Source organism: Phaenicophaeus curvirostris, chromosome 1, assembly GCF_032191515.1.
Source record: "Phaenicophaeus curvirostris isolate KB17595 chromosome 1, BPBGC_Pcur_1.0, whole genome shotgun sequence".
In the NCBI taxonomy this organism is placed as follows: Eukaryota; Metazoa; Chordata; class Aves; order Cuculiformes; family Cuculidae; genus Phaenicophaeus; species Phaenicophaeus curvirostris.
The window spans coordinates 202295280-202319449 of record NC_091392.1 but is presented as its reverse complement, the minus strand read 5'-3'; the positions used below and the strand labels follow the sequence as shown (position 1 = coordinate 202319449).

Genomic DNA, 24170 nt, shown 5'->3' with positions numbered 1-24170 from the left:
GTGTTGCTGTGGTTTCAAATATTTTATATTTTAAAAAATAATACTTTTTAAAATTCTTGGAAACACTGAATGAACACAAGATTGCAAAAATCAACTTTACAGAAGGTAGAAGTATCAGAAGTGAGGTTGCTTCTGCAGCTCTGTCCCTTTGCATGTGAGCATTGATAAGTCTTCACATGTGATCACATATTGCATTGCCTTGAATGTAAGTTGGTTACGAGGGTTTGAATTAGGCTTTTACAAGAGAATTCTAGACTTTTCTAAGCCCATTAATACAGTTTGATGGCCTTTTAATGGATTTCACAGAAATCTTGGCCAAGATTGGAATGAGTAGTGCTTAATGTAAGTTCGATTTTGTCATTAACAGCCCTTTCTTTTAATCGTCATTTAACCTGCCAGTCAGTCTTATTTTCATTTTCCTGACTGCCTGTATCCTAAGAATACCTGTATGAAACATTATTTCTATTGTATATTTCCTTTCTCTCCCTTTCCCCTCATGTGTGTTACTCTTCTTTCAGAGCAATAACTGTGGTGTCTTAGTGTTCAGTCAGACTTCTGCAGTGGTATTATCGTGTTAATCTTAGATGCTTTGAGTCTGGGTTGTTATTACATTGTAAGTAAAACAGGGTGAAGGCTTTCTTTATCACCTCTCTGCAGTAATCTTGCCTGATCCCTGCACCAGTTTCTATGTGTAACCATAACGGGAGGTAATGACAAGGAAGCTCTTTCTGTTTCAGCAAGAATATATCCAACTTTGAGGTTCGTGCTGAGCTGCTGGAAGGGGGATCATCATAAATCGAATAAAATAATGATGGTGTAGAACTAGAAGTCAGGGTCATGCTGTTCTGCAGGAGTGCAAAGTAAAGGCTGTGATTTGACTGTAATGAGACGGCCTTGATACGTGATGATAGATAGATAATTTGAGTTATTCTTTAGGCAATCAGATGCACGCTGGCTTACATTGAGCCTTATGAAGGGGCAGATGAGTGGAACAGAGAAGCCAAGGGAAGATTTGAAGAAATGACTGAGGATAAATTTATCCTGTGCTCCGTGGTTGGTAAGTTAGCAAGAGTGCATTAATTCACATTCAAATGTTATTAAGTTGACTCAAATGTAGAAACATGTGCTTTCATATTTTAAATAGTATCTACTTGAAACGCTTACGTTCATACTTGTGACAGGTAGCCTGGAGTGAGAATATCTAAACATGAGCTAATCGAAGGAGGCATAAAATGACAAATGCTCTGGTTTTGTCTTCTCTTACAGAGCATACTGGCATTATAAGTGATAGAAGTATCCTGGTTCAGTAAGATGGGTTTGTTTCCAAAAGTACTTGTTCTCCTTGACACTTCTTGTCTCTGTTGGTAGCTGGGAGTGTGATCGCTGCTGCTCTACAGCGTCACAAAAGAACAAAAGATTAAAGAACTTCAAATAACACGCACAGGCCTTAGTAGGATTTTTTTTTGTAATACTATTTGTTGTTAAGATGCAGCTTTTTATTTTTCAGCACTGATGGAACGATGGTTTGAGACCCATCCAATAAAAGAAATCATATGTAGCAATTGTTCTCTTTGAACAAAACTGTTCTGTGGTCATTGGCGTATTTTAATTTAATTTTGTAGATATGAGCAAAGCAAAGCCTCTGCCTATTGCTGATGTGTAGAACTCATAATATGTTACAAATGCAAATGTAATTTTACAGAATTCTGTCTTGTAGTACTATTTACCATGCCTCCAAAACCATAAATGGTCTTTATACTGTCATAGGTTGGCACTAATTATGTTTTTATTATTTCTTCACAGACATTTTAGATAATGCCATCCTATCTGTTGAACTCTTCGACCCCTCTGCTGTTCATGGAAGAAGCTTTAGTATTAACTTCCAACTAGTTAAAGAAAACCTAGCATCCTACCTACCTGGGTAAATACACTGTGCATGACATAAAAGTATTTGGAAATACTGGATTTGTGTAACAGAATTACTGGCTTTAGGATGTGACCTCCACTGTCTGGAGTGTACCACATGTGATAAATTCATTACAAATCGCATTCATCAACTGACTTATGCTAAGCTGGGCTGTGGCTCAAAATACTTACCAGCCAACTTTTGCTGACGAACTTTATTTTATCCAGTTAGCACAAATTAAACAAGTTTTCATGAAGGCGTCATCATGACCTTACTTCACTCAGTACCCTACTTGGATGCTGGCACCATTAGTGTTGTATTTGTATCCTCAGGGAATGCTAGAGAAGTAAATGTTTTGCTAATGTTCACATCCTTTTGAAATGAACATTTATATATCTTAGAAGTCAAATGCTGCAGCTTTCAGTCATAGGCAGCGTTGATTTCCTGAAATGTGATGTGAGTAATTTGATGTCTTTTGAGCCAGACACAAACATTAACATTCAGCAGTCCATTTGTGTCAAGCTTTCTTTTCTGCTGGCAGCCTGTATTGCACAGTGCTTTCATCTGTCAGCAGAATGAGCAAGGACACCTTCTGAAGGAGAATAGAAAGCAAGTTACAATCACTAATGTTCCAGAAGTAGCGTTTAGAAATGGGTTTGTGTATTGTTGGGGTTTTTTTCTGCTTTTCTAAGTTATTCATTATCCTTCACTCATCTTCATGTTGAATGATTCCTGTCATGTTTATTGAGCTCTTTTGGAATTTGCGTAAAACGTGTTTAAACTTCCATTCTGATTACTTCATGCTCTTTATAGGTATAATGAAAGTACTGCTGCAGGGCCTGAAGAAGTATGGGACCTTCCTCTAGAAGAAATTCCGGAAACATGGGAAGATAAAAATCCTGTAGACGTGATATCTATGCGTGCAAGAGATTTCGAATCACTTCCTGAGAAAGAGCTACAAGTGATAATTAGTCATGTTGTGTCTCCTAGCAAAATCTTTGTACGGTGTCTGTCATCAGAAGGTATACTGAAAAGGTACTAAAATTCAAAGAGCTTTTTTTGAGTTAAGGCATTTTTATTACAGAATCACAGAATAACTAGGTTGGAAAAAGAGCCACTGGATCATTGAGTCCAACCACTCCTATGAGTCACTAAACCATGACCCTCAGCACCTCATCCACCGATCTTTTAAACACCTCCAGGGAAGGTGACTCAACATCCTTCTTGTGGTGAGGGGCCCAGAACTGAAAACAGGATTCGAGGAGCGGTCTCACCAGTGCCGAGTACGGAGGGAGAATAACCTCCCTGGACCTGCTGGTCACGCCGTTTCTGATCCAAGCCAAGATGCCATTGGCCTTCTTGGCCACCTGGGCCACTGCTGGCTCATGTTCAGTCGCTGTCAACCAACACCCCCAGGTCCCTCTCCTCCAGGCAGCTTTCTAGCCAGACTTCTCCTAGTCTGTAGCACTGCACAGGGTTGTTGTGCCCCAAGTGCAGGACTCGGCATTTGGCCTTGTTAAACCTCATGCCATTGGTCTCAGCCCAGCAGTCCAGCCTGTTCAGATCTCTTTGCAGAGCCTCCCTACCCTCCAGCAGATCAACACTTCCACCCAGCTTAGTGTCATCCACAAACTTGACAGTTTTCCACACAGGAAAGTGTTCTCCTGTCCAGTCCAGAGGCTGACAAAGGAGAATGCTTGTGAGAAACTCTGTCAAAGGCTCTACTGAAGTCCAAGAAGACTACATCCACAGTCTTTTCCTCATCCAGTAGGCCAGTCACTTTGTCATAGAAGGCAATCACACTGGTGAACGTAAGTTAGGACAAACCCTGATGAGGGTTGTATTTGGCACTGGATACTCTCTTGAATGGTGGTGACTTACCTGGCTTTGTTGGGGAAGGTATGGGAATAGGGAGCAGATTGGCACTATGTTGTGGTTTATTAAATAAATGTGAGTCTACATTTAAGTACATGAACTGCCTCACAACTCCTGCCATTTGATTCTGTGATCTCCTATTTCAAATCAGTAATGTGGTAAATGTTGGGGCTTGGCAAATTCAACAGTGTCCAGAAATATTTAATCTTTCTGGTCTCTCTTTTCTTGTCCACATGCCTTCATTAGAAATATTGTTAAATAATGGCAGTATCTAAAGTCTTAGAACTTCACTTGAGTTACTTCTTTCAACATGATTCTAATGTACTGTTACGAGAGCTTAAAGGCATTTTCTAGGTATGTTGTCTCAGCCTCCATTTGGTAGACATTTAAGTAACTGTACTGTTTGAAGACAGTGAAATGGAAATGGACAGTTTAAATGGAAATATCATTGCTTAGTGCAAGTTGCTACTCTTCTTCCTCTTATTTCTGCTTTTTTTTCATCTTTTTATTTTGTTGCATGTAACTACCTACAGTCCCATAGAATTAGTCATGACACTAAATGAGCACTCTCAAGCTGTTGAGGAAAAATAGTGCTTCTTCATGTGACGCTATATAGAAGGGTCAGGACTACTCAGATTCATTCCATTGCTTAAGGAAACATGACAGTTTTACAGAACTTTAATGAGATTGCATGCGTTTTGAAGCTCCGTTACATGTATTTCTAACATGCAGTGAAGAAAAAACACAATACTGCGTGTCTCTTAAACAGTTGCTAAAACTTTGCTGTGTGCTGGTTAAGCGATAATTGACTAAATGCGCTCTTTATTCACTCGATAAAGTTGTACCACTAGAAAACTGGGTTTTTTTGAATGTTAGTTTACAGGAGAAGATGGATACCATCTATGGAAAATCCCAGCCACAGTCTGTGAAGTGGGAAAGCAGCATGTACTGTGCTGTTTACATATGTGCTTTGAAACAGTGGAAAAGAGGTCAAATAATAAGGATTGTCTCTGAAACAAGTGCAGAGGTAAAACTCCTATCAGAAGAGTGTATTTCTGAAGTTTGTAACATTCGTTAATAACGTCAAACCTTTTCCTACTTCCATGTTAGAGTTTTCTCAGTCTTTTGCATTTGTTGAGAGTTTTAAGTTGTGTTGTACATTGCTGCAATTAAGATTTCTGTCTCATCAAAGCTCAGATGCCTTTAGCAGGGAGCCTGGTAGTTGAGGAAGGCTCATGAAGTTGACTTTGTGTATGTTCACAGTACGTTTTGCTACTGGGCATGGATTCCCAAGCTATAGCCTAACAGTTTAGCTTGGATTCCAGAAGCTGTGTGTACTTGAGGGTCACATTAATTCAAACTTAATGTTCCTTGCTAAAAGGTGGAGCCAGTTGAACTGAGTGCAGCACTACTGGAACATGTATAGTCATGCTGTTGCCTGAGTCCTAAACTGATTGTGATGCAATGTACCGTGTAGATCTAACATTTTCTCACACACTGCTGCTTTAAACACGTGTTTTGTTGCATTCCTTTGGAAAGAGTGAGGAGTATCAGAAGAAGCATTTCATGAATAGATAAGCTACCTGCCTCAAAAGTAACACCAGCTTTTTAATTATACAGATAATCTAGGACTGTGTGACTGCTGGTTCTCTCCAGCAAAATCATATTATGCCCGTGGGTCTTGTTAGCAGGAAGCAGAAGTGGGGCTTCCTATACTTGTGGTTTGCATCATCTGCTTTCTAAGGCTAAGAGCCTTCAAACACTTACTTAACCGTGTCAGAATAAAAAGCGAGGGGGGAGGGGAGCTATTCAGCATTTCTAGGATTACGAATTTAAATGCACCAGCAGTACTGAAGCATGGGAAAAGAAATTTTCTAGTTCACTATCAGCCTCTGTAAAGTTGTTTGACACCCTTGGAGCATGTTCGTGTGTCTTGTCTTCTCAGTATGCTGTGATGGTCAGTTGTGTTGTGTCATTAATTTCTTCAATGCAAAGACCATTTGTTGAATCCTGGTAATGCTTGTTTGAGTTGTGCTTACCTCTTCAGGCATGCTTTGAGTTATCATTTGTTACAGATAACACTCAGAGAGGGCGTTTTTTCTGTTCTGTTTTTCTTGTCTGTGACAGGTACTACTGTATGATTCTGGAGCTGAAAAAACAGTGGATATCAGATATCTAAGAATACTTGATGAGAGTGTAAAGATAATTGAGAGATTAGCAATAGAATGTTCCTTGGCAGATATAAGGTAGCCTTTCACTTATACTGAGTAGCAGTATTGTAAACCTTAATAATGACATAACTTAATATTTTCTTGTGTTAGTACTGATTGTCTAAGAGTTGAATGTGGTTTGCTTTGTTGAGTAAAGAGAAAGTGGGGTGGCAGCCGCAATTTGTTAAAAAAAGGGGTGGTGGAGGTGGTTTCAAAAAAACAAGGCTTTGTGGTTAAGCTCAGGAGATGCCAATTTTTCTTGTACTAAAGGAGTTTTGTACAATTTGTTCTATGTTAGACCAACAGGAGGAAGCACACAGTGGACAGCAACAGTGTGTGAATTTTTATCCTATTACCTAACCAGGGCACAAGCAAAAGTAATCATACAGGTTTGTAATCAAAACATCTGTAACATTTCTGTCAAGTTGTCTGTTAATTTACTGTTTTTCTGGATATATTCATTCTTCAAAAGAGTCCTGGGTGGTGAAATGTGCTTAGATTGCTCTTGGCTGTCGGGAAATATGCTTTTTCTTTTTTCTGCTTTATTTTCATTATTCACTGGAGCATTAGAGCCGTTTGGCTGCCCTGTGTGGAAAGAACAGTCTTAGGTATATTCATTGAAGAATAATATTTACATCTTAGGGATCACTGGGTGCTGACAGTTTTTACAGACAGATAAGCAAGATGCTCGTCTTCTTGCTGAGAATAATTTCAGCAGCTACTACATTAGTTTTCAAGCCTCAGAAGCTTGAAAGAACAAGTTTGATGCTGTACAACCTCATTAGTGATTTCTTGCACTGATAAGAAAAACGGGATTATTAGGAGGGTTTCATTTGCCCGAAAGCTGTTGGCAGCTGCCAGTGCAGGTCTACAGTGTGTCTAGAAATAAAAGCATTGATGAGAAAAGTTATTTATGAATGAGTTTAAAGCTTCTGCTGGAGGAAAACAAGTATTTGGCAGTTCATTTTAATCAAACAGATAAGGGAAGAATCAAAGTTTTATTCTGTTACTTTTTGTAATGTCATGTTTACAGCATTTGGCAAAATGGGAACTGTGACATGGATCAAATGTGACCTGATGTAGGCATCAGTTGTTCAGTTGACATCTGATTTTCAGTCAGTACAAATAAAATGAAAACTGTGCCTCTAGTTAGAGGAAATTGTGATGTTGTGATATGTTGTCCAGTGCCGTCATTTTTTTCCAGGGAAGTGATGCAGCTCACTCATTGTCTGTGAAAATTCATTGCAAAGTTGAAACACGACAAACGATTGATATTTCAGAACTCCTTATTGAAAAGGGTTTGGCTTTGAGAAACAGAAGGTTTGGATACTTCTATTTTCTTTCAGACTCGTTCACGTCATGATAAGCTAATAAGTAAAATAAATTTTAGAGGAATTGGAACTAGATGATCTTTAAGGTCAGTTCCAACCCAAACTATTCTATGATTCTATGAAAAATTTTGTTTGTCCTCTGCAGCACATGTAGCTACAGAACTGTTTTAAGTGAACTTGTTCAGTTCAGGTATAACGTTATTCGTTGTATCCGTTGCACATTTTAGTTCTCTAAGTTGACAGATGAGATGTTTGACAGTGTTTTAACGTCACAGTATTTAACGTTTGCCATCTTTGTGTATTTAGTTTTTTGCTATTGTTAATATTATCTGATTCAATCTCTTAGAACTGATAAAGCCAGTGTGCCTTGTTCATACTCCAAGGAACGACTTAAGGTGCATTTAGAGCAAGAGAACACACAAGTGGATAGTTCTAATTCCCAAGCTGCACGTGCAGGAAACAGCACTGCTCCAGAGGAAAACGTCACTGTTTCAGGGAGTGAACAAAAATCATGCAAAACATATAAGTCACTGCTTCATTCAGGAGGAGAGGAAATGTATAAACCTGCCACTATACCTCCAGCAAAATTTTTTCAAGCTGTAGTAAGTTGCGTTGGAACTGATGGAACTATCTACGTAAAACCAAAATCATTTGGTAAGATTGCATGGAAGAAAATACATTGATGTCTATGAATCTGATCTCTTTGGTTTATCAGAATAAACCAGCTATGTGTTCTAGTATGCACGTTCTGTATCAGAACACAATTCTGGAATACTGCTGGTGGGGAGGGTTGCTGTTGGGAGGCAAGGAGGCCTTCAGCGGGGGGCCTGTTCACCCTATTCCCCACAGTGGTTGGGAGAGGTCCCACAGCTTCCCAGCAGAGGAATTTGTATCCCTAGGAGATGGAGGCCTGTCCTCATACCTGTTAACATCAGCTCCTGTCCTTAACACTTCCAAGAAATCAAAATTGACACCAAACACGAGGTCAGGTTGGATGGGGCCTTGGGCAGCCTGATCTAGTGGGACGTGTCCCTGTCCATGGCTGGGGGTTTGGAACTAGATGGTCTTTAAGGTCCCTTCCAACCCATACTGTTCTATGATTCTGTGATAGGCAAGTTGTTTCTTCAGGCAGTATTGGGTAAAGCAGCAAGTGTTTTAGTTTGTAATGTTGATGTGATATATTCTACTAATAACAATGAAGGTACAGTCCTAAAGGTTCTTAGAAGTTAGCCTGGTGCTCAAATATTAATGGATATTTTTACCTTCAATCTGAGCTGGGTACCCAGTTTCCTTGGGCTCTGTATTTGTTCTGTGGTAGATCCCATATCTCTTAATATTTTCTGTTCGTACTGTGGAAAGAGGTGCAGGTGCAGTGTAAGTCTTTGGTACAATGACAGCATATTGGGCTATAGAAAAATGTTTCCATATGAGACTTCTTAAATTTTTTTGTTTTGTTTTGTGGGTGCATTTAACTGTTAGATCATATTGTACAGTTTTTGAAATTTAAAGTACAGTAACCCCTCCTCTCCCAAGACTGCATTCTTGCAGTTGTTGCTGTAGGCTCTATCCTTCGTACCCTGTAGCAGAAGAATGTATTCTGGACGCCTGATTTGTGGTGTTCTATGATGTCCTACCACTGTCTCTGGGAATCTGTTGTCTTCGTTATGGGGAGGATCTTGTATTAGTGCTGCCAAGGTGTCAGGTGTAAGATTTATAGACGCTTTTCTGACAATAGAATGCAGAATTGCAAATCACTTCACAAAATACAGTTTACTTTTCGTAAGTATTAACTTGTTTGCTTATACCTGATGGTAAATGTGCATGTTGTATCAGTGTTGGAAAGTATTTCTGCGCGCAGCACATGTTTTATCTTAATACACGTCTTCATCTGAATCTGCTGGGTTTTAGTGACTGGAATAATTTGCAGTAATAATTTGCAGACTATTCTGAATTTTTTTTTTTATTCCTCCAGAAATTGAACTAAATAAATTGATGACTGAAATTCAAAGGAACTTCAAATACTTTGGTCTTCCAGAGTCCTACTGCTGGAAAAAGGGAGCAGCTTGTCTTGTAAGAAGTTCAGATAACAGGTGGCATCGAGGTAAAGTTGTAAAACTTGGTGGCAGTGCTTTCAAGGTAAGTTTAATTATGTACAGGGCGAGGAGGGCATGTGTGTGCATAAACGTGTGTGTGTGTATGCTAAAAAAGCAAAAGGGCAAATAATTCTGTAAATAAAACTATGAACAGACCTTATTTTGTTCATGGCCTGGCTATCCAAAGGCTCATTTTGCTTAAAAGTCTGATAATTATCCTGGGTTTTATATTCATTTTAAAGATTAATCCCATCTACCTATTTCAATTGTCACAACTTTTCCCATAGTTTTCCTGGTGATGATAAATGTTCCTAAGTAAAAGCTATATTTGATGACCTCGAAGTAATTGCTTTAAGGTTTTTTCCTTTGTTTATTGTTACCCTATGTGGAATGCTTTGAAAATACTTAAGTTTAGCTTGCCACCACCCTATCCCTGTTCAAGTAGAAGTGGTGGTCTGTTTGTTTTGAATTCTTTCTGCTGCACAGGTACAGAGCTAATTTTTGTAGTTAGCAACCAATGTTACTTAAACTCTTGAGTCTGCTCATGCTTTTTTATTGTAGTTTGCAAGTTTGACACCAGACTAGTGTACAGGTTTTTATTTCATTGAGTTTCAAACTGCTGTACGTTATTACACAAAGTAGGATCTCTTGCAAGGTAAGTTTAGAAACAACCTCCAATTTTCCACAACCGTTACTTTAATCCTTTCCGCTTTGTCACACCACTTACTTAACAGCATAGCAGCATTTTTTCCTCCAGGAAAGTAAACGCTTTAAATCAATGCCTTCTCTTGTTAAACTTGACTTAAAAAGCAGGAATTGTCTCAGGAAAGCCTTTTCTTTTCATATAGGTACAGTATGTAGACAGTGGTTGCATAGAGAAGGTTCTTCCATGTAAGCTGTATCCAACTACATTGTATACTGATATTCCTCTGTTTTGCATACCATGTCAGCTCTACAAGACAGCACCAGTGAGTAATGGTCGATATGAAGACATTTTAGTAGATTGTTACTTGAATCATAAATCAGTCATAAAAGGTTTGAGACTAGTTGCTGGTATTTTTTCTTGCCTATGGGGATTCAGAGAACAGCTGATGAGGGTTGTTGCAGCAAGACAGCTTTTCATGAGAAACTGCCAGATTGCTTTATGAAGCGACCGTGTTTTAAAAAGAAGCTGTTATTGGGATTAAATCCTTGTGAGACAGGCTGGATGGTACTCTGAAGTGGTAGTTCATTTTGGAGTGAAGGGGCAACAAGAAGTAGGGCCTGGATTTCTTAATGCAAAACGATCAGAAAAGAGTAAATACTCAAGTCCTACAGAAATGTTTCTATTGTTCTGAACTCAGCTGTGTAGGAAACAATCTGCTGTGCCAAACTAATACAAGTGTTTTAGAGGACTTTGTTAGTAAGTAATTGATAAGTAAATAACATCTTCACATATCATCACGTCTTATTCAAATTCAAATGGTGCCCTTAGTAAATGTGAGTAAACGGAACAAGCAGCTTGCTTTTAAAGTTATTTGTAAAGAAAACTTTTTTATCACTGGAAGCAGTTCAGCTGATTGATTGAGAAAGGCTTATAAGGAAGACGAACAAATATCGCAGAGAATAAAAGAAGTGTTTAAAGTATCCTGTGTTTTCTGTTGTCTGTTAAGTTATTTTCAAGTGCAATTCTGTGTCTTTGGGTTATGCTTTGAGTAATTGTGCACACAATATGCTATGTATATCATAAAGGTTACACTTGGCAAGCAGTTTCTCTTCCTAACTGCATCAAGATCTGAAAATTGCTGGTTGGCTTGGTAACACAGTAGATTTCAGTGTACCAAATCGCAGATAAAATTTGAACTGTTGTGGACAAATCAAACTACTGATAGGTATTGTCAAGTCAGTGTTTCAGTGATACCCGCTTGGTTTCACCTTACTGGGGTAAGAATAGTAAAAAGTATTACTTGGGGATTTCTTACTTTTCCATAAACAGATTGGAAATGCTTGGAAGCTGGACGCAATACGGTTCCTTCAGGGACTGCTTACAGGTCAAGAGGCTGGCGTACATGTTCAGGTAGCTTAATTTAGTCGTAGACGTGGAATGAGGCTTATTCTTTGTTCTCTTTTTTTTTTTCTTTAAACTATAATTAAGAATAATAGGTGGAATATAGCAGTAAATGTATTTCTTAGACAAAACCAAATCCAAGACTAAAGTAATTTTCCTATGACTTTTTCTTCATTGTCGTTTTCATGCCTTAAATGTGTCCTTTAGATGTATTAGTATTTCTTTTTTGTCCTGTTTGTATTCTGTGTTTTCCTTCTGACAAGGAACGTACCTAAAACCAGCATAAATTCTTCTAAATACAGTTCTAAGCGATTAAAATCGGGCATAATTAGCTGTGGATATACCAATATAGGGAAACACATAATCTGTATTGTCTGAAAATTCTACAGTTTCAGGTAGTTTAGTTTGTTACGATAAATTGTGAAAGGGAAGGGTTTATTGCCGAGTGAGCAAACATGGGATAACGTTTTGATGTCAGACTGACCAGTCAGTGCTGCCAGAGATCAATATATTCCACTCTGTCAGAAGTGATGTTAAGAATCATTTATACTGGAGCGGTACCTGATGAATGCATGTGGTACATGTAGGATTGATGAGTTTGAATTTCCCAGTCACTAGTTTTAAAACCTCAGTTTCACTGTCACTGTTGTAATCTTTTGAATTCTCATGTGAGTAGGAATTGCCAGATAACCCATGGGGCAAGTTGTCCATCAGCCTTTATTTTGGTGAAATATCACTTGCTTCCTTCATGGCTTACGAGAACTACTGCATTGTTGAAGATTCTCAGGACATACTGCAGCTGGTGAGATTATTTGTGTGTGTCTTGTGCTGTTGTTATTCGGACATTAAAAAGATAACTCAGGTGTTTGTTGTGACCTTTGATGTGTTATTTGGTTTTATTTTTTTGTACAGTTTTGTGATATAAACAGCAATAAGACTACATGCACAGCTCTGTAGCATAACAAGCATAGATAGGATGTGTTGATCAGACTGTACAGAACAGTAAATTGCTAAGAGCTTGTTCTTGAGCTGCTTACTGAAAAGAGACTTTTGCATTTCTGTCCAATTAGTTTTTGTCTTCCTCTAAAACCTAAAAGGAGTAAGGGTTATATTTCTATTACTGGCAGGGATTAGTTAATCATATATATTCAAGAACAGAGACATTCAAAAGTAAGTTCAACCAAGTATTTCCATGTAAACCTAGTGATTTCTAAGAGAGTTGCCTAGGTTCTTCACTGCAAGTGTGGGATATTCATGATACTCTTTTGAGGAGGATTGAAATTTTTACCCGATTTTGTTGTCTTTAACGCCAAAAAATTACGTAAGTAATTCCTCTCTATTTTTTTTTTCCTTGAAATCTGAGCACCAGGTTTATTTTAATTGCTAAGGCTTTGTTTTTGCACTTTTCTCTCAATTTTGTTTAAGCTCGCCAATGTATTTTTCTTTCCAATGTGAGTCTGCTTCAAAAAACAATTTTACAGTACAGAGTGCACTGTTGCTACTGCTGACATCTTGGCATTTGTGCCAATGGGCTTGTGATGCAGTTAACCAAAATCTCTCAATGTGTATTAGAACTGAGTAATTATGGAAAGCCTCACTGTAAATCAGTTTCTTGTTGCATTATCATAAAGTCAGCACATGACATGGAACTTTCAGGAGGCTAATGTGGCTCTTGAAATGAGGTCGTACCTGTAAAACAAAAATGAATGGAAAAAAGCGCATAAAGCCACCTAAGAAGGTTATAAGCAAGAAGCATCCAGAAAGCCTGGAATGCTTCCTGCAACTGAACAGATCCATTCCAGGAATAAGTGGTTCCGAACAGTTTGTAAGGAAATGAGTGTTGGAGCTGTTCAGTTGTGAACCAGAAAAGGAAGAAGAAGGCATTTGGAGCTTGAGCTGGTTTCAGCAGCAGAACCTCAAGAGTAACAGAAGTAGGAAGCCTGCAGCTCTTGAGAATAATGGACTAGTTTGGGTTGGAAGGGACCTTAAAGATCATCCAGTTCCAACCCCCGCCTGCCATGGACAGGGACACCAGACCAGGCTGCCCAAGGCCCCATCCAGCCTGGCCTTGAACACCTCCAGGGATGGGGCAGCCACAACTTCTTTGGGCAACCTCTGCCTGTGCCTCACCACTCTTATTGTGAAGAAATTCTTCCTTATGTCTAGCCTACATCTGCCCCTCTTCAGTTTATACTCATTGCCCCATGTCCTATCTCCACAAACCTTTGTGAACAGTCCCTCCCCAGCTGTCTTGTAGGCGCCCTTCAGGTACTGAAAGGTCTCTGTAAGATCTCCTTGGAGCCTTCTCCAGGGTGAACAACCCCAGCTCTCTCAGCCTGTCCTCATATGGAAGGTGCTCCAGCCCTCTGATCATCTTTGTAGCCCACCTCTGGACCCGTTCCAACAGTTCCATCTCCTTCTTATGCTGAGGATTCCAGAACTGGACACAACACTCCAGATGAGGTCTCACAAGAGAGGAATAGAGGGGCAGAAACCCCTCCCTCGACCTGCTGCCCTCTTTTCTTTTGATGCAGCCTAGGATACGGTTGGCCTTCTGGGCTGCGAGTGCCTGTTGTTGGCTCATGCTGAGCTTCTCATCAACCCGCACCCCCGTGTCCTTCTTACGCAGATCTGCTCTTAATCACATCACCCCCCATCCTGTATTGAAATCGGGGTTTGGCCCGACCCAGGTGTAGGATTGTTCAGACAATAATCCATTCTGGGTTTAACTGTAGAGGATAAGCAGCCATACTCACAAGCCAGCTGATACACAGTGCTGACAGAACAATACTGTTCTTATATAAAATTTAGCTATTATGTACTTCATTTTGTGACTTTATTTCATTGCCTCAAATCTGGATTTCCAAGTAGGTAATCCAATAAGAATATATTCTGCTGCACAACTGAGTTCAGTAGCTGATCTTTGTTACCAGATGACAGTGCTAACTTGGATTGGCCAGAAAACTCCCTAGTAGGCAGTAGGATATTGGAGTTTACACCGGAACCCCAAATCTGATGATCTTGCTGTAGCACATCTCATTCTAGGTGCATGTGTACGTGTGTGTGTTCATGTGTAAACGCATATTCACACTTGCCTTGCATGCTTAGAGAGAGCAGTGTTTTTTCAGGCAGAGAGCAATCTTTAGGCAGAAGCAGCAGGGTCCTTCTCTGCTGTTGTGTGGGCTTCGATGATAAAGAGCAGGTCAGTTGGTGTCACGGAACCACGTGCATCATTACAAATTCTAGCACTGAGCTTGCGTGTGGTTTGGTGCTTCACCTTGTAGGAAGGCTTATTCCTCCTGTCCCTATTTCACCTCTTTTAAATAGCCTGTTAATTTCCTCTAAAAATGGTGATCTGTATGACTGAAAGACTTGCCAGATAGCCTAGGATGTTTTTTACTTGTTAGGAATTCATCACACAAGCCAGGAGATAGGGTGGGGTTTCAGATGACTGGACAAATGTTGAAGGCCGGCTGTGTGGGTCATAAGACCCAGCATCTCTGATGCTAAGAACTCTTTCGCCACTGATGTTTGCAGCAAGACAGCAGAAGAGCGTTCTGCAAACATCACTAACAGAACAGGTCTGCTTTTGCTTCCTACTCCCACTATTCCCCAGGTTCTGCTCCTGGAACTAGCTCAGGCTCTAAAAGCCTTTATGCTTTTCTGGTCCTGCTTTCCTTTTGTCAACACAAGAGTAAAATCTAAGCTACCCTGTCCATTTCAGGGAAATACAGAACCTGAGGCTGCCCAGGCTGCCCCTTCAAGTCTTCATCATCCTGTAGATTTTTTCAATGCCCCACTCTACCAGATGGGCTCCCATAGGTTGTCCATAAACAAAGCTTTGCATGTAGTAGAGAAGGGAGTATAACATAACACGTTGCAGTGCAGCCTGCTAGTTCCTTAGTTTAGATAAGATTCTTCATGTTGAAAACCACTCTTGTGTTGTCTTATTAAGCATATGGTGTTATGTGACGTGTAAATTATGTATTAAAAATACATAATGTTAATATGTGCCAATTAGTTTTAGTTTTTATTTCTAAATATGTTCTGTCTTTAAAGATAATTCCATTTTTAATGCATCTTTTTAATTAACAGAAATCAAGGTGGCGAGTCAGTATGGTAGAACCTCTTTGGTTTAAAAATGTTAACTGGCCCTCTTAGGTAAACCTTTTTTAAAAAGGAAATGTTGATTAATATTTTCTTCATCAAGGAAACACTGTTTACATTGTTAGATACCTCTTTTGAACCAGAAATGATACCAAAGCTAGTTTGCATTTAGTTATTAAATTGATGCTTTTCTTGGTCTAGGAGCGACTTGAAGGACATAATCTTGTTTGGCTTTCATATGTGTTGCCACCACTACCTATTCCAGGAGATATCTTTCCTGTCAAAGTTACTCATTTGGTGTCTCCTAACGAGGTGCGTTCTGTAAATATCTCACAGATGTTGCAGATGGGAAATGTTGCAGTTCTCTTGTGCTGGTGGAAAGGAAATCACGGCTAACAATTTTGGATAATATAACAAAGTATTCATAAGATCACTAAATGCTACTGAGTTGTTTTTGCAGATGGTTGTGCAGTGCAATTATCTGAATGAACTCTTACTAGAAATACTCGCTTAGGTTGGAAAAATAAATACTGGCCGTTTCCCTAAAATATCGTAATGCTCTGAAATGTCTCTGTGTTTTGGTTTTCTATTTTTAATCAAAGCATTTCCATTAGAAGCTGTTCTGTAGATTTTAATTTGCCTTTGTGTGTTAAACTCTCATTTCCTTGGCCCTTGGTGTTATACTCATGATCCTGTTATAAATGAGGTGAATGATGTGTCTACATAGCAAACAAAACAGCATTTCAAAAGTTCTTCCTCCATTAACTTTAAAATTAGTCTTTGGTTTGATATGAAGAAGTGAGTTTATTTACCAAGTAGCTGGAGGGAAGAATCCCATTGTGACACAGCAGTGAAATCTTACACGGTTATATTCTTTAGTATATTTATTTTTGTGTGTGTTCCTTTAATTCCTACTTTTTATCATTGAAATATGCTGTTAAATCATGATTCTCCTCTGCTTTTGAGGGGGAAAAAAAAAGTGTAGATATGAAAGGTTCTTGATCATCTGCAAAAAAATCGTAACGCAAGAGTCTTTTCTTCGAGTAGGTGTATATTTCCCTTGATCCTTGTAAGCACCTTAGGAAACTGTCTGCTACAGAAGGAGATGCCAGCTCTGATGCACAGTGGGAGAGCCTCGATGAAGCCCTGGCATGGTGCAGTAAAAATGTGGAGTCAATTCCTCTTCTAACTCATTTCCAAACAGGTATTTTCTTTTCCATGTTGTTTCGTGTGGATGTACAAAAAGCCTGAAATTCTTCCTGAAGAATAGGAATAATTACTTTTATCTCTGTCTTCGAATAAATAGCTTTGAGAGTAAGGACTAACACCACAGTACAGTCATGTATTTTTACTTTTCATGAAATTGAGACTTCTGTGTCATTTCGTTCCATGGGGAAATGATGGAAAGAGCTGAGACTTCTGATGCCTGTTACATTAGAATGGAGTGGTTTTAGGTGGTATATGGCAGTAATAAAACTTTTCCCGTAGGGTGACTGTCAATGAAGCTCTTAACTGTGAAGATCTTGCTATTCAAAAGACACAAATTCTATATAGAAAATCATGTTACCAAGAGTTAGAAATTATGCGAACCCTGAAGGGTATCACTCCAACTCTGGATTTCTGCATTTAGGCAAAAGATGGGCTTTAATTCCCTTGTCCACAGCGGTTCGGCCTAAAATAATGTAAAGCATGTGGGTCTGAAGCATTGTGAAGAAACCAGTCTAGGAGGTTCCTGGAGTGCGTGGGAGACAACTTCCTCGCACAACTGGTGAATGAACCCACAAGGGAGGGTGCCCTCCTAGACCTGCTGTTGGTGAACAGAGAAGGCCTTGTAGGGGATGTGGCAGTAGGTGGACGCCTAGGACTAAGCGACCATGAGATGATAAAATTTTCTGTTCTAGGTGAAGTGAAGAGGGTGGTTAGCAAGACTGTAGCATTAAATTTCCAGAGGGCAGACTTTGATCTCTTCAGCAGGCTGGTTGGTGAAGTCTCATGGGAGACAGTACTCAAGGGCAAGGGAGCCCAGGAGGGCTGGGAGCTCTTCAAAAGGGTGGTCCTAGCAGCTCAGGAGAAAGCCATCCCCGTGGTCCGGAAAAAAAGCCGGCAGGGGAGAAAGCCAGCTTGGTTGAATAGAGAGATCTTGAGGGATATCAAGAAGAAGAGAAATGTTTATGGCCTCTGGAAGAAGGGACAGGCCTCTTGGGTGGACTACAGGAGGGAAGTGAGATTGTGTAGGGAAAAAATCAGAAGGGCTAAGGCTCAGCTAGAAATTGGATTGGCCAAGTCAGTGAAAGATAACAAAAAATCTTTCTACAAATATATAAATAATAAAAGGTGGACTAGGTAGACCATACAGTCCCTATTGGACACAGAAGGGACAACAGTAACAGGGGATGAGGAAAAGGCTGAGGTACTTAATGCCTTCTTTGCCTCAGTCTTTAGTCGTAAGGAGGGTCGTTCCGTCTGTGTACTAACCCAGGAACTAGAGGAGTATAATGAGGCTCCCATGATCCAAGAGGAGGTGGTCAGAGCCTTGCTAGCCCGACTGGACAGCTATACGTCTATGGGGCCGGACGGGATTCACCCTAGGGTACTGAAGGAGCTGGCGGATGTGCTGGCCAAACCCCTTTCCATCATCTTCCAACAGTCCTGGAAGACTGGGGAAGTCCCACTGGACTGGAGGCTGGCTGATGTTGTGCCCATCTACAATTTTCTGTTATTTCTCATTGTTGCTATTTGACTTAAATTGCATCCTAATGATTGTGAATTGAAGTTCAAAGAGAACAGGAGGATGCTTAGAACAAAATAGTAGCGTGAATTCGAGAAGGAAGAAAAACCTTAATATTGATCACAAAGTACAATAGATTGTGAAGTTCAGTTACAGGTAGTGCTGCACTGTGAGAATATTTTGGGATATTTTCTGGTTTTGTTTTTACAGAAATGCCTTGCCTTGCAGAATACCACGATGGGCTTTGGTATAGAGCAAAGTTTATCTCTATTGAAAAATCTGATCCTGTTAAGGTCCTGGTTCAGTTTGTTGACTATGGTAATTATTCAGTTGTCTCAGCAAGCAGGTGAGAAAATATATGAGAAAAATGCATGTAAAATGTCTGTGTGTTTGTGTATGTATGTGCTTATGTTATAAATACGTACTTAAAAATAAGTGCATGTATTTTTAGATTCCATATAACCATAGATAAATTATAATAATTTGGCATTAGGTCTCAGTTGGAGAGAGCATTGGTTGGCTGGTTGAATAATTCCTGTCAGCAGGGTAGGGGGTTGTGCACCTGCTTCTCTTTCCCAGGTTATTCTGAGAAGCCCAATACTATAATATCACATTTCCCCATTATGTCCAGGTAACTTAACCTGTGAAGTAGGCTCAGGCTTATAATCTGCTTCTGCAGCTAAGCAGCTTCCACAAAATAGGGACTGTGCCGTCCAGGTGGACACACAACTGCTGTGATCCTGTGCAGCTGCAACTGCGTAGAAGACAGCTGGAGAATAATAAAAGGGAGTCGGGTGGGATGCAACCTGAGCTGCTTGTGTGGAAGTGGGAAGCTCAAATCCCTGTTCCACCTGGTGCTGAGCTGCTCCAGGAACTGCACCTGTGCTGACACACAGCTGGCAGCGAAGTGCCTCAAGCATTGTGTTTTACAGCTCTGCTTGCCCATTCCTCTGCTTCTGGGACAGACAGAAGAATGGGGAGGGGGTAATATAAAACTAAGGCACCTATTTCCAGTAGTGTGTCTAGAGGACATCCAGGTGTGAAGCATTTTAGAATCATTGAGTGGTTTGGGTTGGAAGGAACCTCAAAGATCATCTAGTTCCAACCCTCCTCCCACCAGACCAGGCTGCCCAAGGCCCCATCCAACCTGGCCTTGAACACCTCCAGGGATGGGGCAGCCACAGTTTCCCTGGGCAACCTGTGCCAGTGCCTCACCGCCCTCCGCCTGAAGAACTTCTTCCTAATGTCTAATCTAAATCTTCCCCCCTCCAATTTAAAGCCACTTCCCCTTGCCCTGTCACTCCACGTTCTTGTAAAAAGCCTCTCCCTAATTTTCTAGTAGTTTCCTTCAGGTACTGGAAGGCTGCTATAAGATCTCCTTGGAGCCTTTTCTTCTCTAGGCTGAACAACCCCAACTCTCAGCTTGTCCTCACAGTAGAGAAGCTCCAGGCCTTGGATCATCTTTGTGGCCTTGTTTGGACCCATTCCAACAGTTCCATCTCCTTCTTATGTTGGGGATTCCAGAGCTGGACACGGGACTCCGGCTGAGGTCTCACCAGAGAGGAGCAGAGGGGCAGAATCATCTCCCTTAGATCACAAAGGCCTGTATCACTTTGCAGACCCACCAAATTCTGAGCCTGCGTTGTGATGACTTTCACTTGCATTCCTGTACTTAAATCTGTACCAGGCACTTGAGCCTTCTCCTCAGGCGCTGTGATGTGGAGCCAACGTGCCTGTTGGGCCCAGGGGTCTGTGCATTACCAGCCTGCTTCTTGCCAGTTGCTGTGCTGAAGTTCTTCAGATGGCCAGGCCCTGCCTGAGGAATTGTTTGGTCTGATGCCAATGTGTTATTGTGGAGCAGGGATTCTGATCCCAGTTTCCACCATAAATCTCCTGCATGAATCAGTAAAGCTATCCTTAGGCCCAGATTAGCTTGACAGGTAGATTGTTAGAATCGCAGAATCACTAGGTTGGAAAATACCTTTGAGATCATCAGCCGAACCGCATCTGTCCACTACAAAGTCATATTCCTAAGCACCTCATCTACCCGTCTTTTAAACACCTCCAGGGATGGTGACACAACCACTCCCTGGGCAGCCTCTGTCAGTCCCTGAGAACCCTTTCAGTGAAGAAATTTTTCCTACTGTCCAATCTGGCCCTCCCCTGGTGCAACTTGAGGCCATTCTCGTCTTCTCACCTGCCACTTGGATGAAAAGACCAACACCTACTTCACTACAACCTCTCAGGTCGTTGTAGGCAGTGATAAGTTCCCCCCCCCCAGCCTCCTTTTCTCCAGGCTGAGCAGCCCCAGTTCCCTCAGCCACTCCACCCAAGACTTTTTTTCCAGCCCCTTCACCAGCTTCGTTGCCCTTGCAGGCAAACATTTTTTATTTCTGTTTCAGGTTGCGGCAGATGCCTTACGAAGTGCTGAAATATCCTGTTGAGGTAGTGCAAGTTGTGCTGGCCGGATTTAAACCTGCTTTAAATGACAAAAACGTGAAAAGAATTCCTTATGCCCCCCAATGGAGCGAGGAAGCACTGTGGGCCATGATCGATTGTGTCGAAGGAAAGCAGCTCTCTGCTTGCATTCTTGTGAGAAACTTCCTTTGTTTTTAATCCTAGTTCTTGCTTAACCTAAAATTCTGAAAAGCGCTCCAAGTGTTTTACTGTGAACCCTCATAATTTAATTTAAAATAATGAACAATTTACCATGAAGGGATGCTGCTGAAGAGAGACAATCATGTGCTACTCATTTCAGTCCTGCAGACAAAAAGTTTGTGAGCACTCTTGTTATTTTAAAACCAGTTGCCTTTACTTAAAGCCAGAAATATTCCGTGTATGTTCACAGTTCCATTTAGGCAGTGAGTATAGCCAGTAATACAACTGTTTACTATTGGTCAGCTTGAGATTTAAATCTGTAACTGTCAAACTTCTACTTTTCAGGCTCTTTCACCGAAGATCATCATTTATTTGTATGATGATGAGAAAAATTTGGTTCATACAAAACTGATAGAAATGGGACTTGCAGATCTGGATGAATAACATGTGAGTATGATGAACATTAGCTACAAATTCATACTGTTGCAGAGGCGAGAGTTCAGAAGTTTTAGGCTGTTGGTCATATAAACAACTAGAATTTATTTTCTCAAAGTCCCTGCTGTCCACATTTCCACTTGTATAATAAAATAAAATGCTATTAAATTATATATCTGTTATGTACACGTTACTGAAGTCCACAGCTTAGCTTTAAGAACTAACAGGGACTAAACCAGAGCCCTAAGACAGCACAAATAATGAGCTTTTGCTGCTAGACTAGAGAAGGAACCATGCTGTCTGGCAGCATACTCTGCCCAATCAACATTGGATTTCCTCATTTTCATTCCTGTGCCAGTTAATCTCAGACAGATCCATAACAAAACATGGACATTCATACATCTCATCAAACATGGAAATACTTGCATTACGAGCTTTACGGGATGTTGTCTAGAGAGAATACTGGAGACGGGGAGTTCCAAATGTCTTGGCTGACTCCATACTAAGTAGACATTTTCCTCCCATTTAATAAATGCTTTCCTAATTGATTTTTTTATAGCTGTTGTTAAAATACTTTTGAAATGGTGAAACTCTATATTCACATCTCAATCTCTTGACCTTAGAGCCCTAGGTATTGCTCTGCAATGTCCTTATCATAAAAGTAGATTAATGAATGTACAGGAATAAAGAAATAGATACAAAGCTGATGCTGGGCATGCTTGTTGTGGTGTGGTGTTAAAGACTTGGAGGGCAGATAGTTCATCGTTTGTGGTGTAACTGTTGTTCATGTTTCAGGCATATTTGGTGACAGATTTCTCCCGTAACAGAGTCTGCAATTGGAAGTGAACAGCTGGAGATGGGGGAGCGTTACTGTTGTTGTTGTGGAACATGTTTGCATTGTTGCTGTGGGTGTTATTGTTTGCTATTTGAGCATAACCGTTGTGGTTTGGGTTATCCTTGCACCTCCTTCCTGTTCCTGGAGCTGCACTGTTCGTTCTAGAGTGTTGGAATAAATAGGAGCTTGCTCACCCTGCATTGGAAAGTTTGTTTTCCTTTACTGCTAAAGTATAGAAGGTTTCTTGGGATGCTTCTGATACTAATGCAGTCTATCCTATACCTTTAAAGCTCAGCCCCTTTCAGTCTCCCCCTAGAGAATTCTGTCTAGATTATCAAGGAAAAAACATGCACAGTATCAACTCTACAACCTCCCTGGGCAACCAGTTTCAGTATTCAGTCTCCCTTACAGGAGAAAAGTCCCTAGATATTCAGAGGGAGCCTTCTGAGTCAGTTTGTTCCATGTTTGTGCACACACACACACAACCTTGTCTCTTCCCTCCCGCTCACGTAAGAGCAAGTGTCCAACACTTCCCAGGGTAGCGTTGTTCAGGCCGCGCTGCGGGGGTCACGTGGCTGTTGATATGAGCAGTGGACGGGTCCTTTCACAGTTTAGTACAAAGTGTAGTATTAATTAGACCTGTTCTTACAAGCTCCTGCAACTCCCCTATAGAGCTATTGTCTGCCGTCTTCAAAATGTGTTTCTTTCCTTAGTTTCATTAAAAAAAAAACTTCCACATACAGCAAAAAAGCTTACTTAGCCCTGAGTTGCGCAAGAGCTGCTGTTAAAGATTGCTGGGACCTGCCTCTCTCCCCACAAGCAATTCCTGGCTGTAAGTGAACACACAGTTGCCACCAGTGCAAGTTGATTTACTCCTTGAGTCAAAAAGGGCACAGGCACAGCACCTACCGAGCTTGCTTTCACTGAGGAGAAGGGGTGGGTGGAGACGATGGGAGAGAAAATTGTTTTCCTTTTTCAGCGCTCACTGGAACAGAGTTAGAGCAGACACTCCAGCAGTACCAGCTTGCTTGTAGATACTGCAGAATTTTAAGACAAGTCTGCTTAAAAACGCTGGTTAGGTGGAAGGATGGGATGAGATGACTTCTGGCGTTTCCTCCCACAGTTCCAAGTAGCTTGGGGAAATAACCTGGCCTCCAGGCTCACCTGTACTAATCCTATCAGTACAGGTGAGCAGTTCACAGAATACACTTTGAGTCAGCTAAGGCCCTTGCCTCCTCACTGAGTGATGAATTAAAAAGATGACGATCAGGGAAAAATAGCCTAAGGCCAACTGGAAAGGAATGTTGCTATTTGTTTAGTCTTAACTAACAAGTATATAGAATGAAAATAAGCATGGCCAGTAGGTCGAGGGAGGTTGATTCTCCTCCTCTACTCTGCTCCCATGAGACCCCACATGGAGTCCTGTGACCAGCTCTGGAATCCCCAACATGAGAAGCAGATGGAACTGGAGGATTGGGTCTAGAGGAGGCCACAAACATGATCAGAGGGCTGGAGCATCTCCGCTGTGAGGTCAGGCTGAGAGATTTGGGGTTGTTCAGCCTGGAGAAGGCTCTGAGGAGACTTTATAGCAGCCTTCTACTAAAGGAAAGGTGGGGAGAGACTTTTTACAAGGGCATGGAGTGATAGGACAAGAGGGAATGGCTTTAGATTGGAGGGGAAAGATTTAGATTAGACATGAGGAAATTTTCCATGCTGAGGTTGGTGAGGCACTGGCACAGGTTGCCCAGGGAAGCTGTGGCTGCCCCATCCCTGGAGGTGTTCAAGGCCAGGTTGGATGGGGCCTTGAGCAGCCTGGTCTGGTGGGAGGTGTCCCTGCCCATGGCAGGGGGGTTGGAACTGGATGATCTTTGAGGTCCCTTCCAACAAAACCATTCTGTGATTCTCTTAAGTCTGGCCACATGCTGTATTTCATCCCAGCAGGGGTTCCAACAGCACAACGTCTTACCTTGAATTGAAGAATCTTTTTTTCTTTGATGTCTAAGAA

At 41.0% G+C, this 24170-nt stretch overlaps 1 protein-coding gene across 1 annotated transcript in view; it reads left to right on the top strand.

Moving 5' to 3' along the window:
- Positions 1–21339, top strand: part of RNF17 (ring finger protein 17) — a 42251-nt gene extending 20912 nt beyond the window's left edge. Inside the window, exons 17-33 of the mRNA XM_069883557.1 lie at positions 937–1057; positions 1804–1921; positions 2720–2941; positions 4658–4808; positions 5909–6027; positions 6290–6380; positions 7196–7311; positions 7669–7976; positions 9295–9458; positions 10264–10383; positions 11391–11471; positions 12139–12264; positions 15771–15881; positions 16617–16773; positions 18508–18643; positions 20700–20889; positions 21241–21339. Coding sequence (XP_069739658.1) covers positions 937–1057; positions 1804–1921; positions 2720–2941; positions 4658–4808; positions 5909–6027; positions 6290–6380; positions 7196–7311; positions 7669–7976; positions 9295–9458; positions 10264–10383; positions 11391–11471; positions 12139–12264; positions 15771–15881; positions 16617–16773; positions 18508–18643; positions 20700–20889; positions 21241–21339 — 2430 coding nt within the window. The remainder of the gene's footprint in view (positions 1–936; positions 1058–1803; positions 1922–2719; positions 2942–4657; positions 4809–5908; positions 6028–6289; positions 6381–7195; positions 7312–7668; positions 7977–9294; positions 9459–10263; positions 10384–11390; positions 11472–12138; positions 12265–15770; positions 15882–16616; positions 16774–18507; positions 18644–20699; positions 20890–21240) is intronic.
- The last annotated feature ends 2831 nt before the right edge of the window (positions 21340–24170 follow it).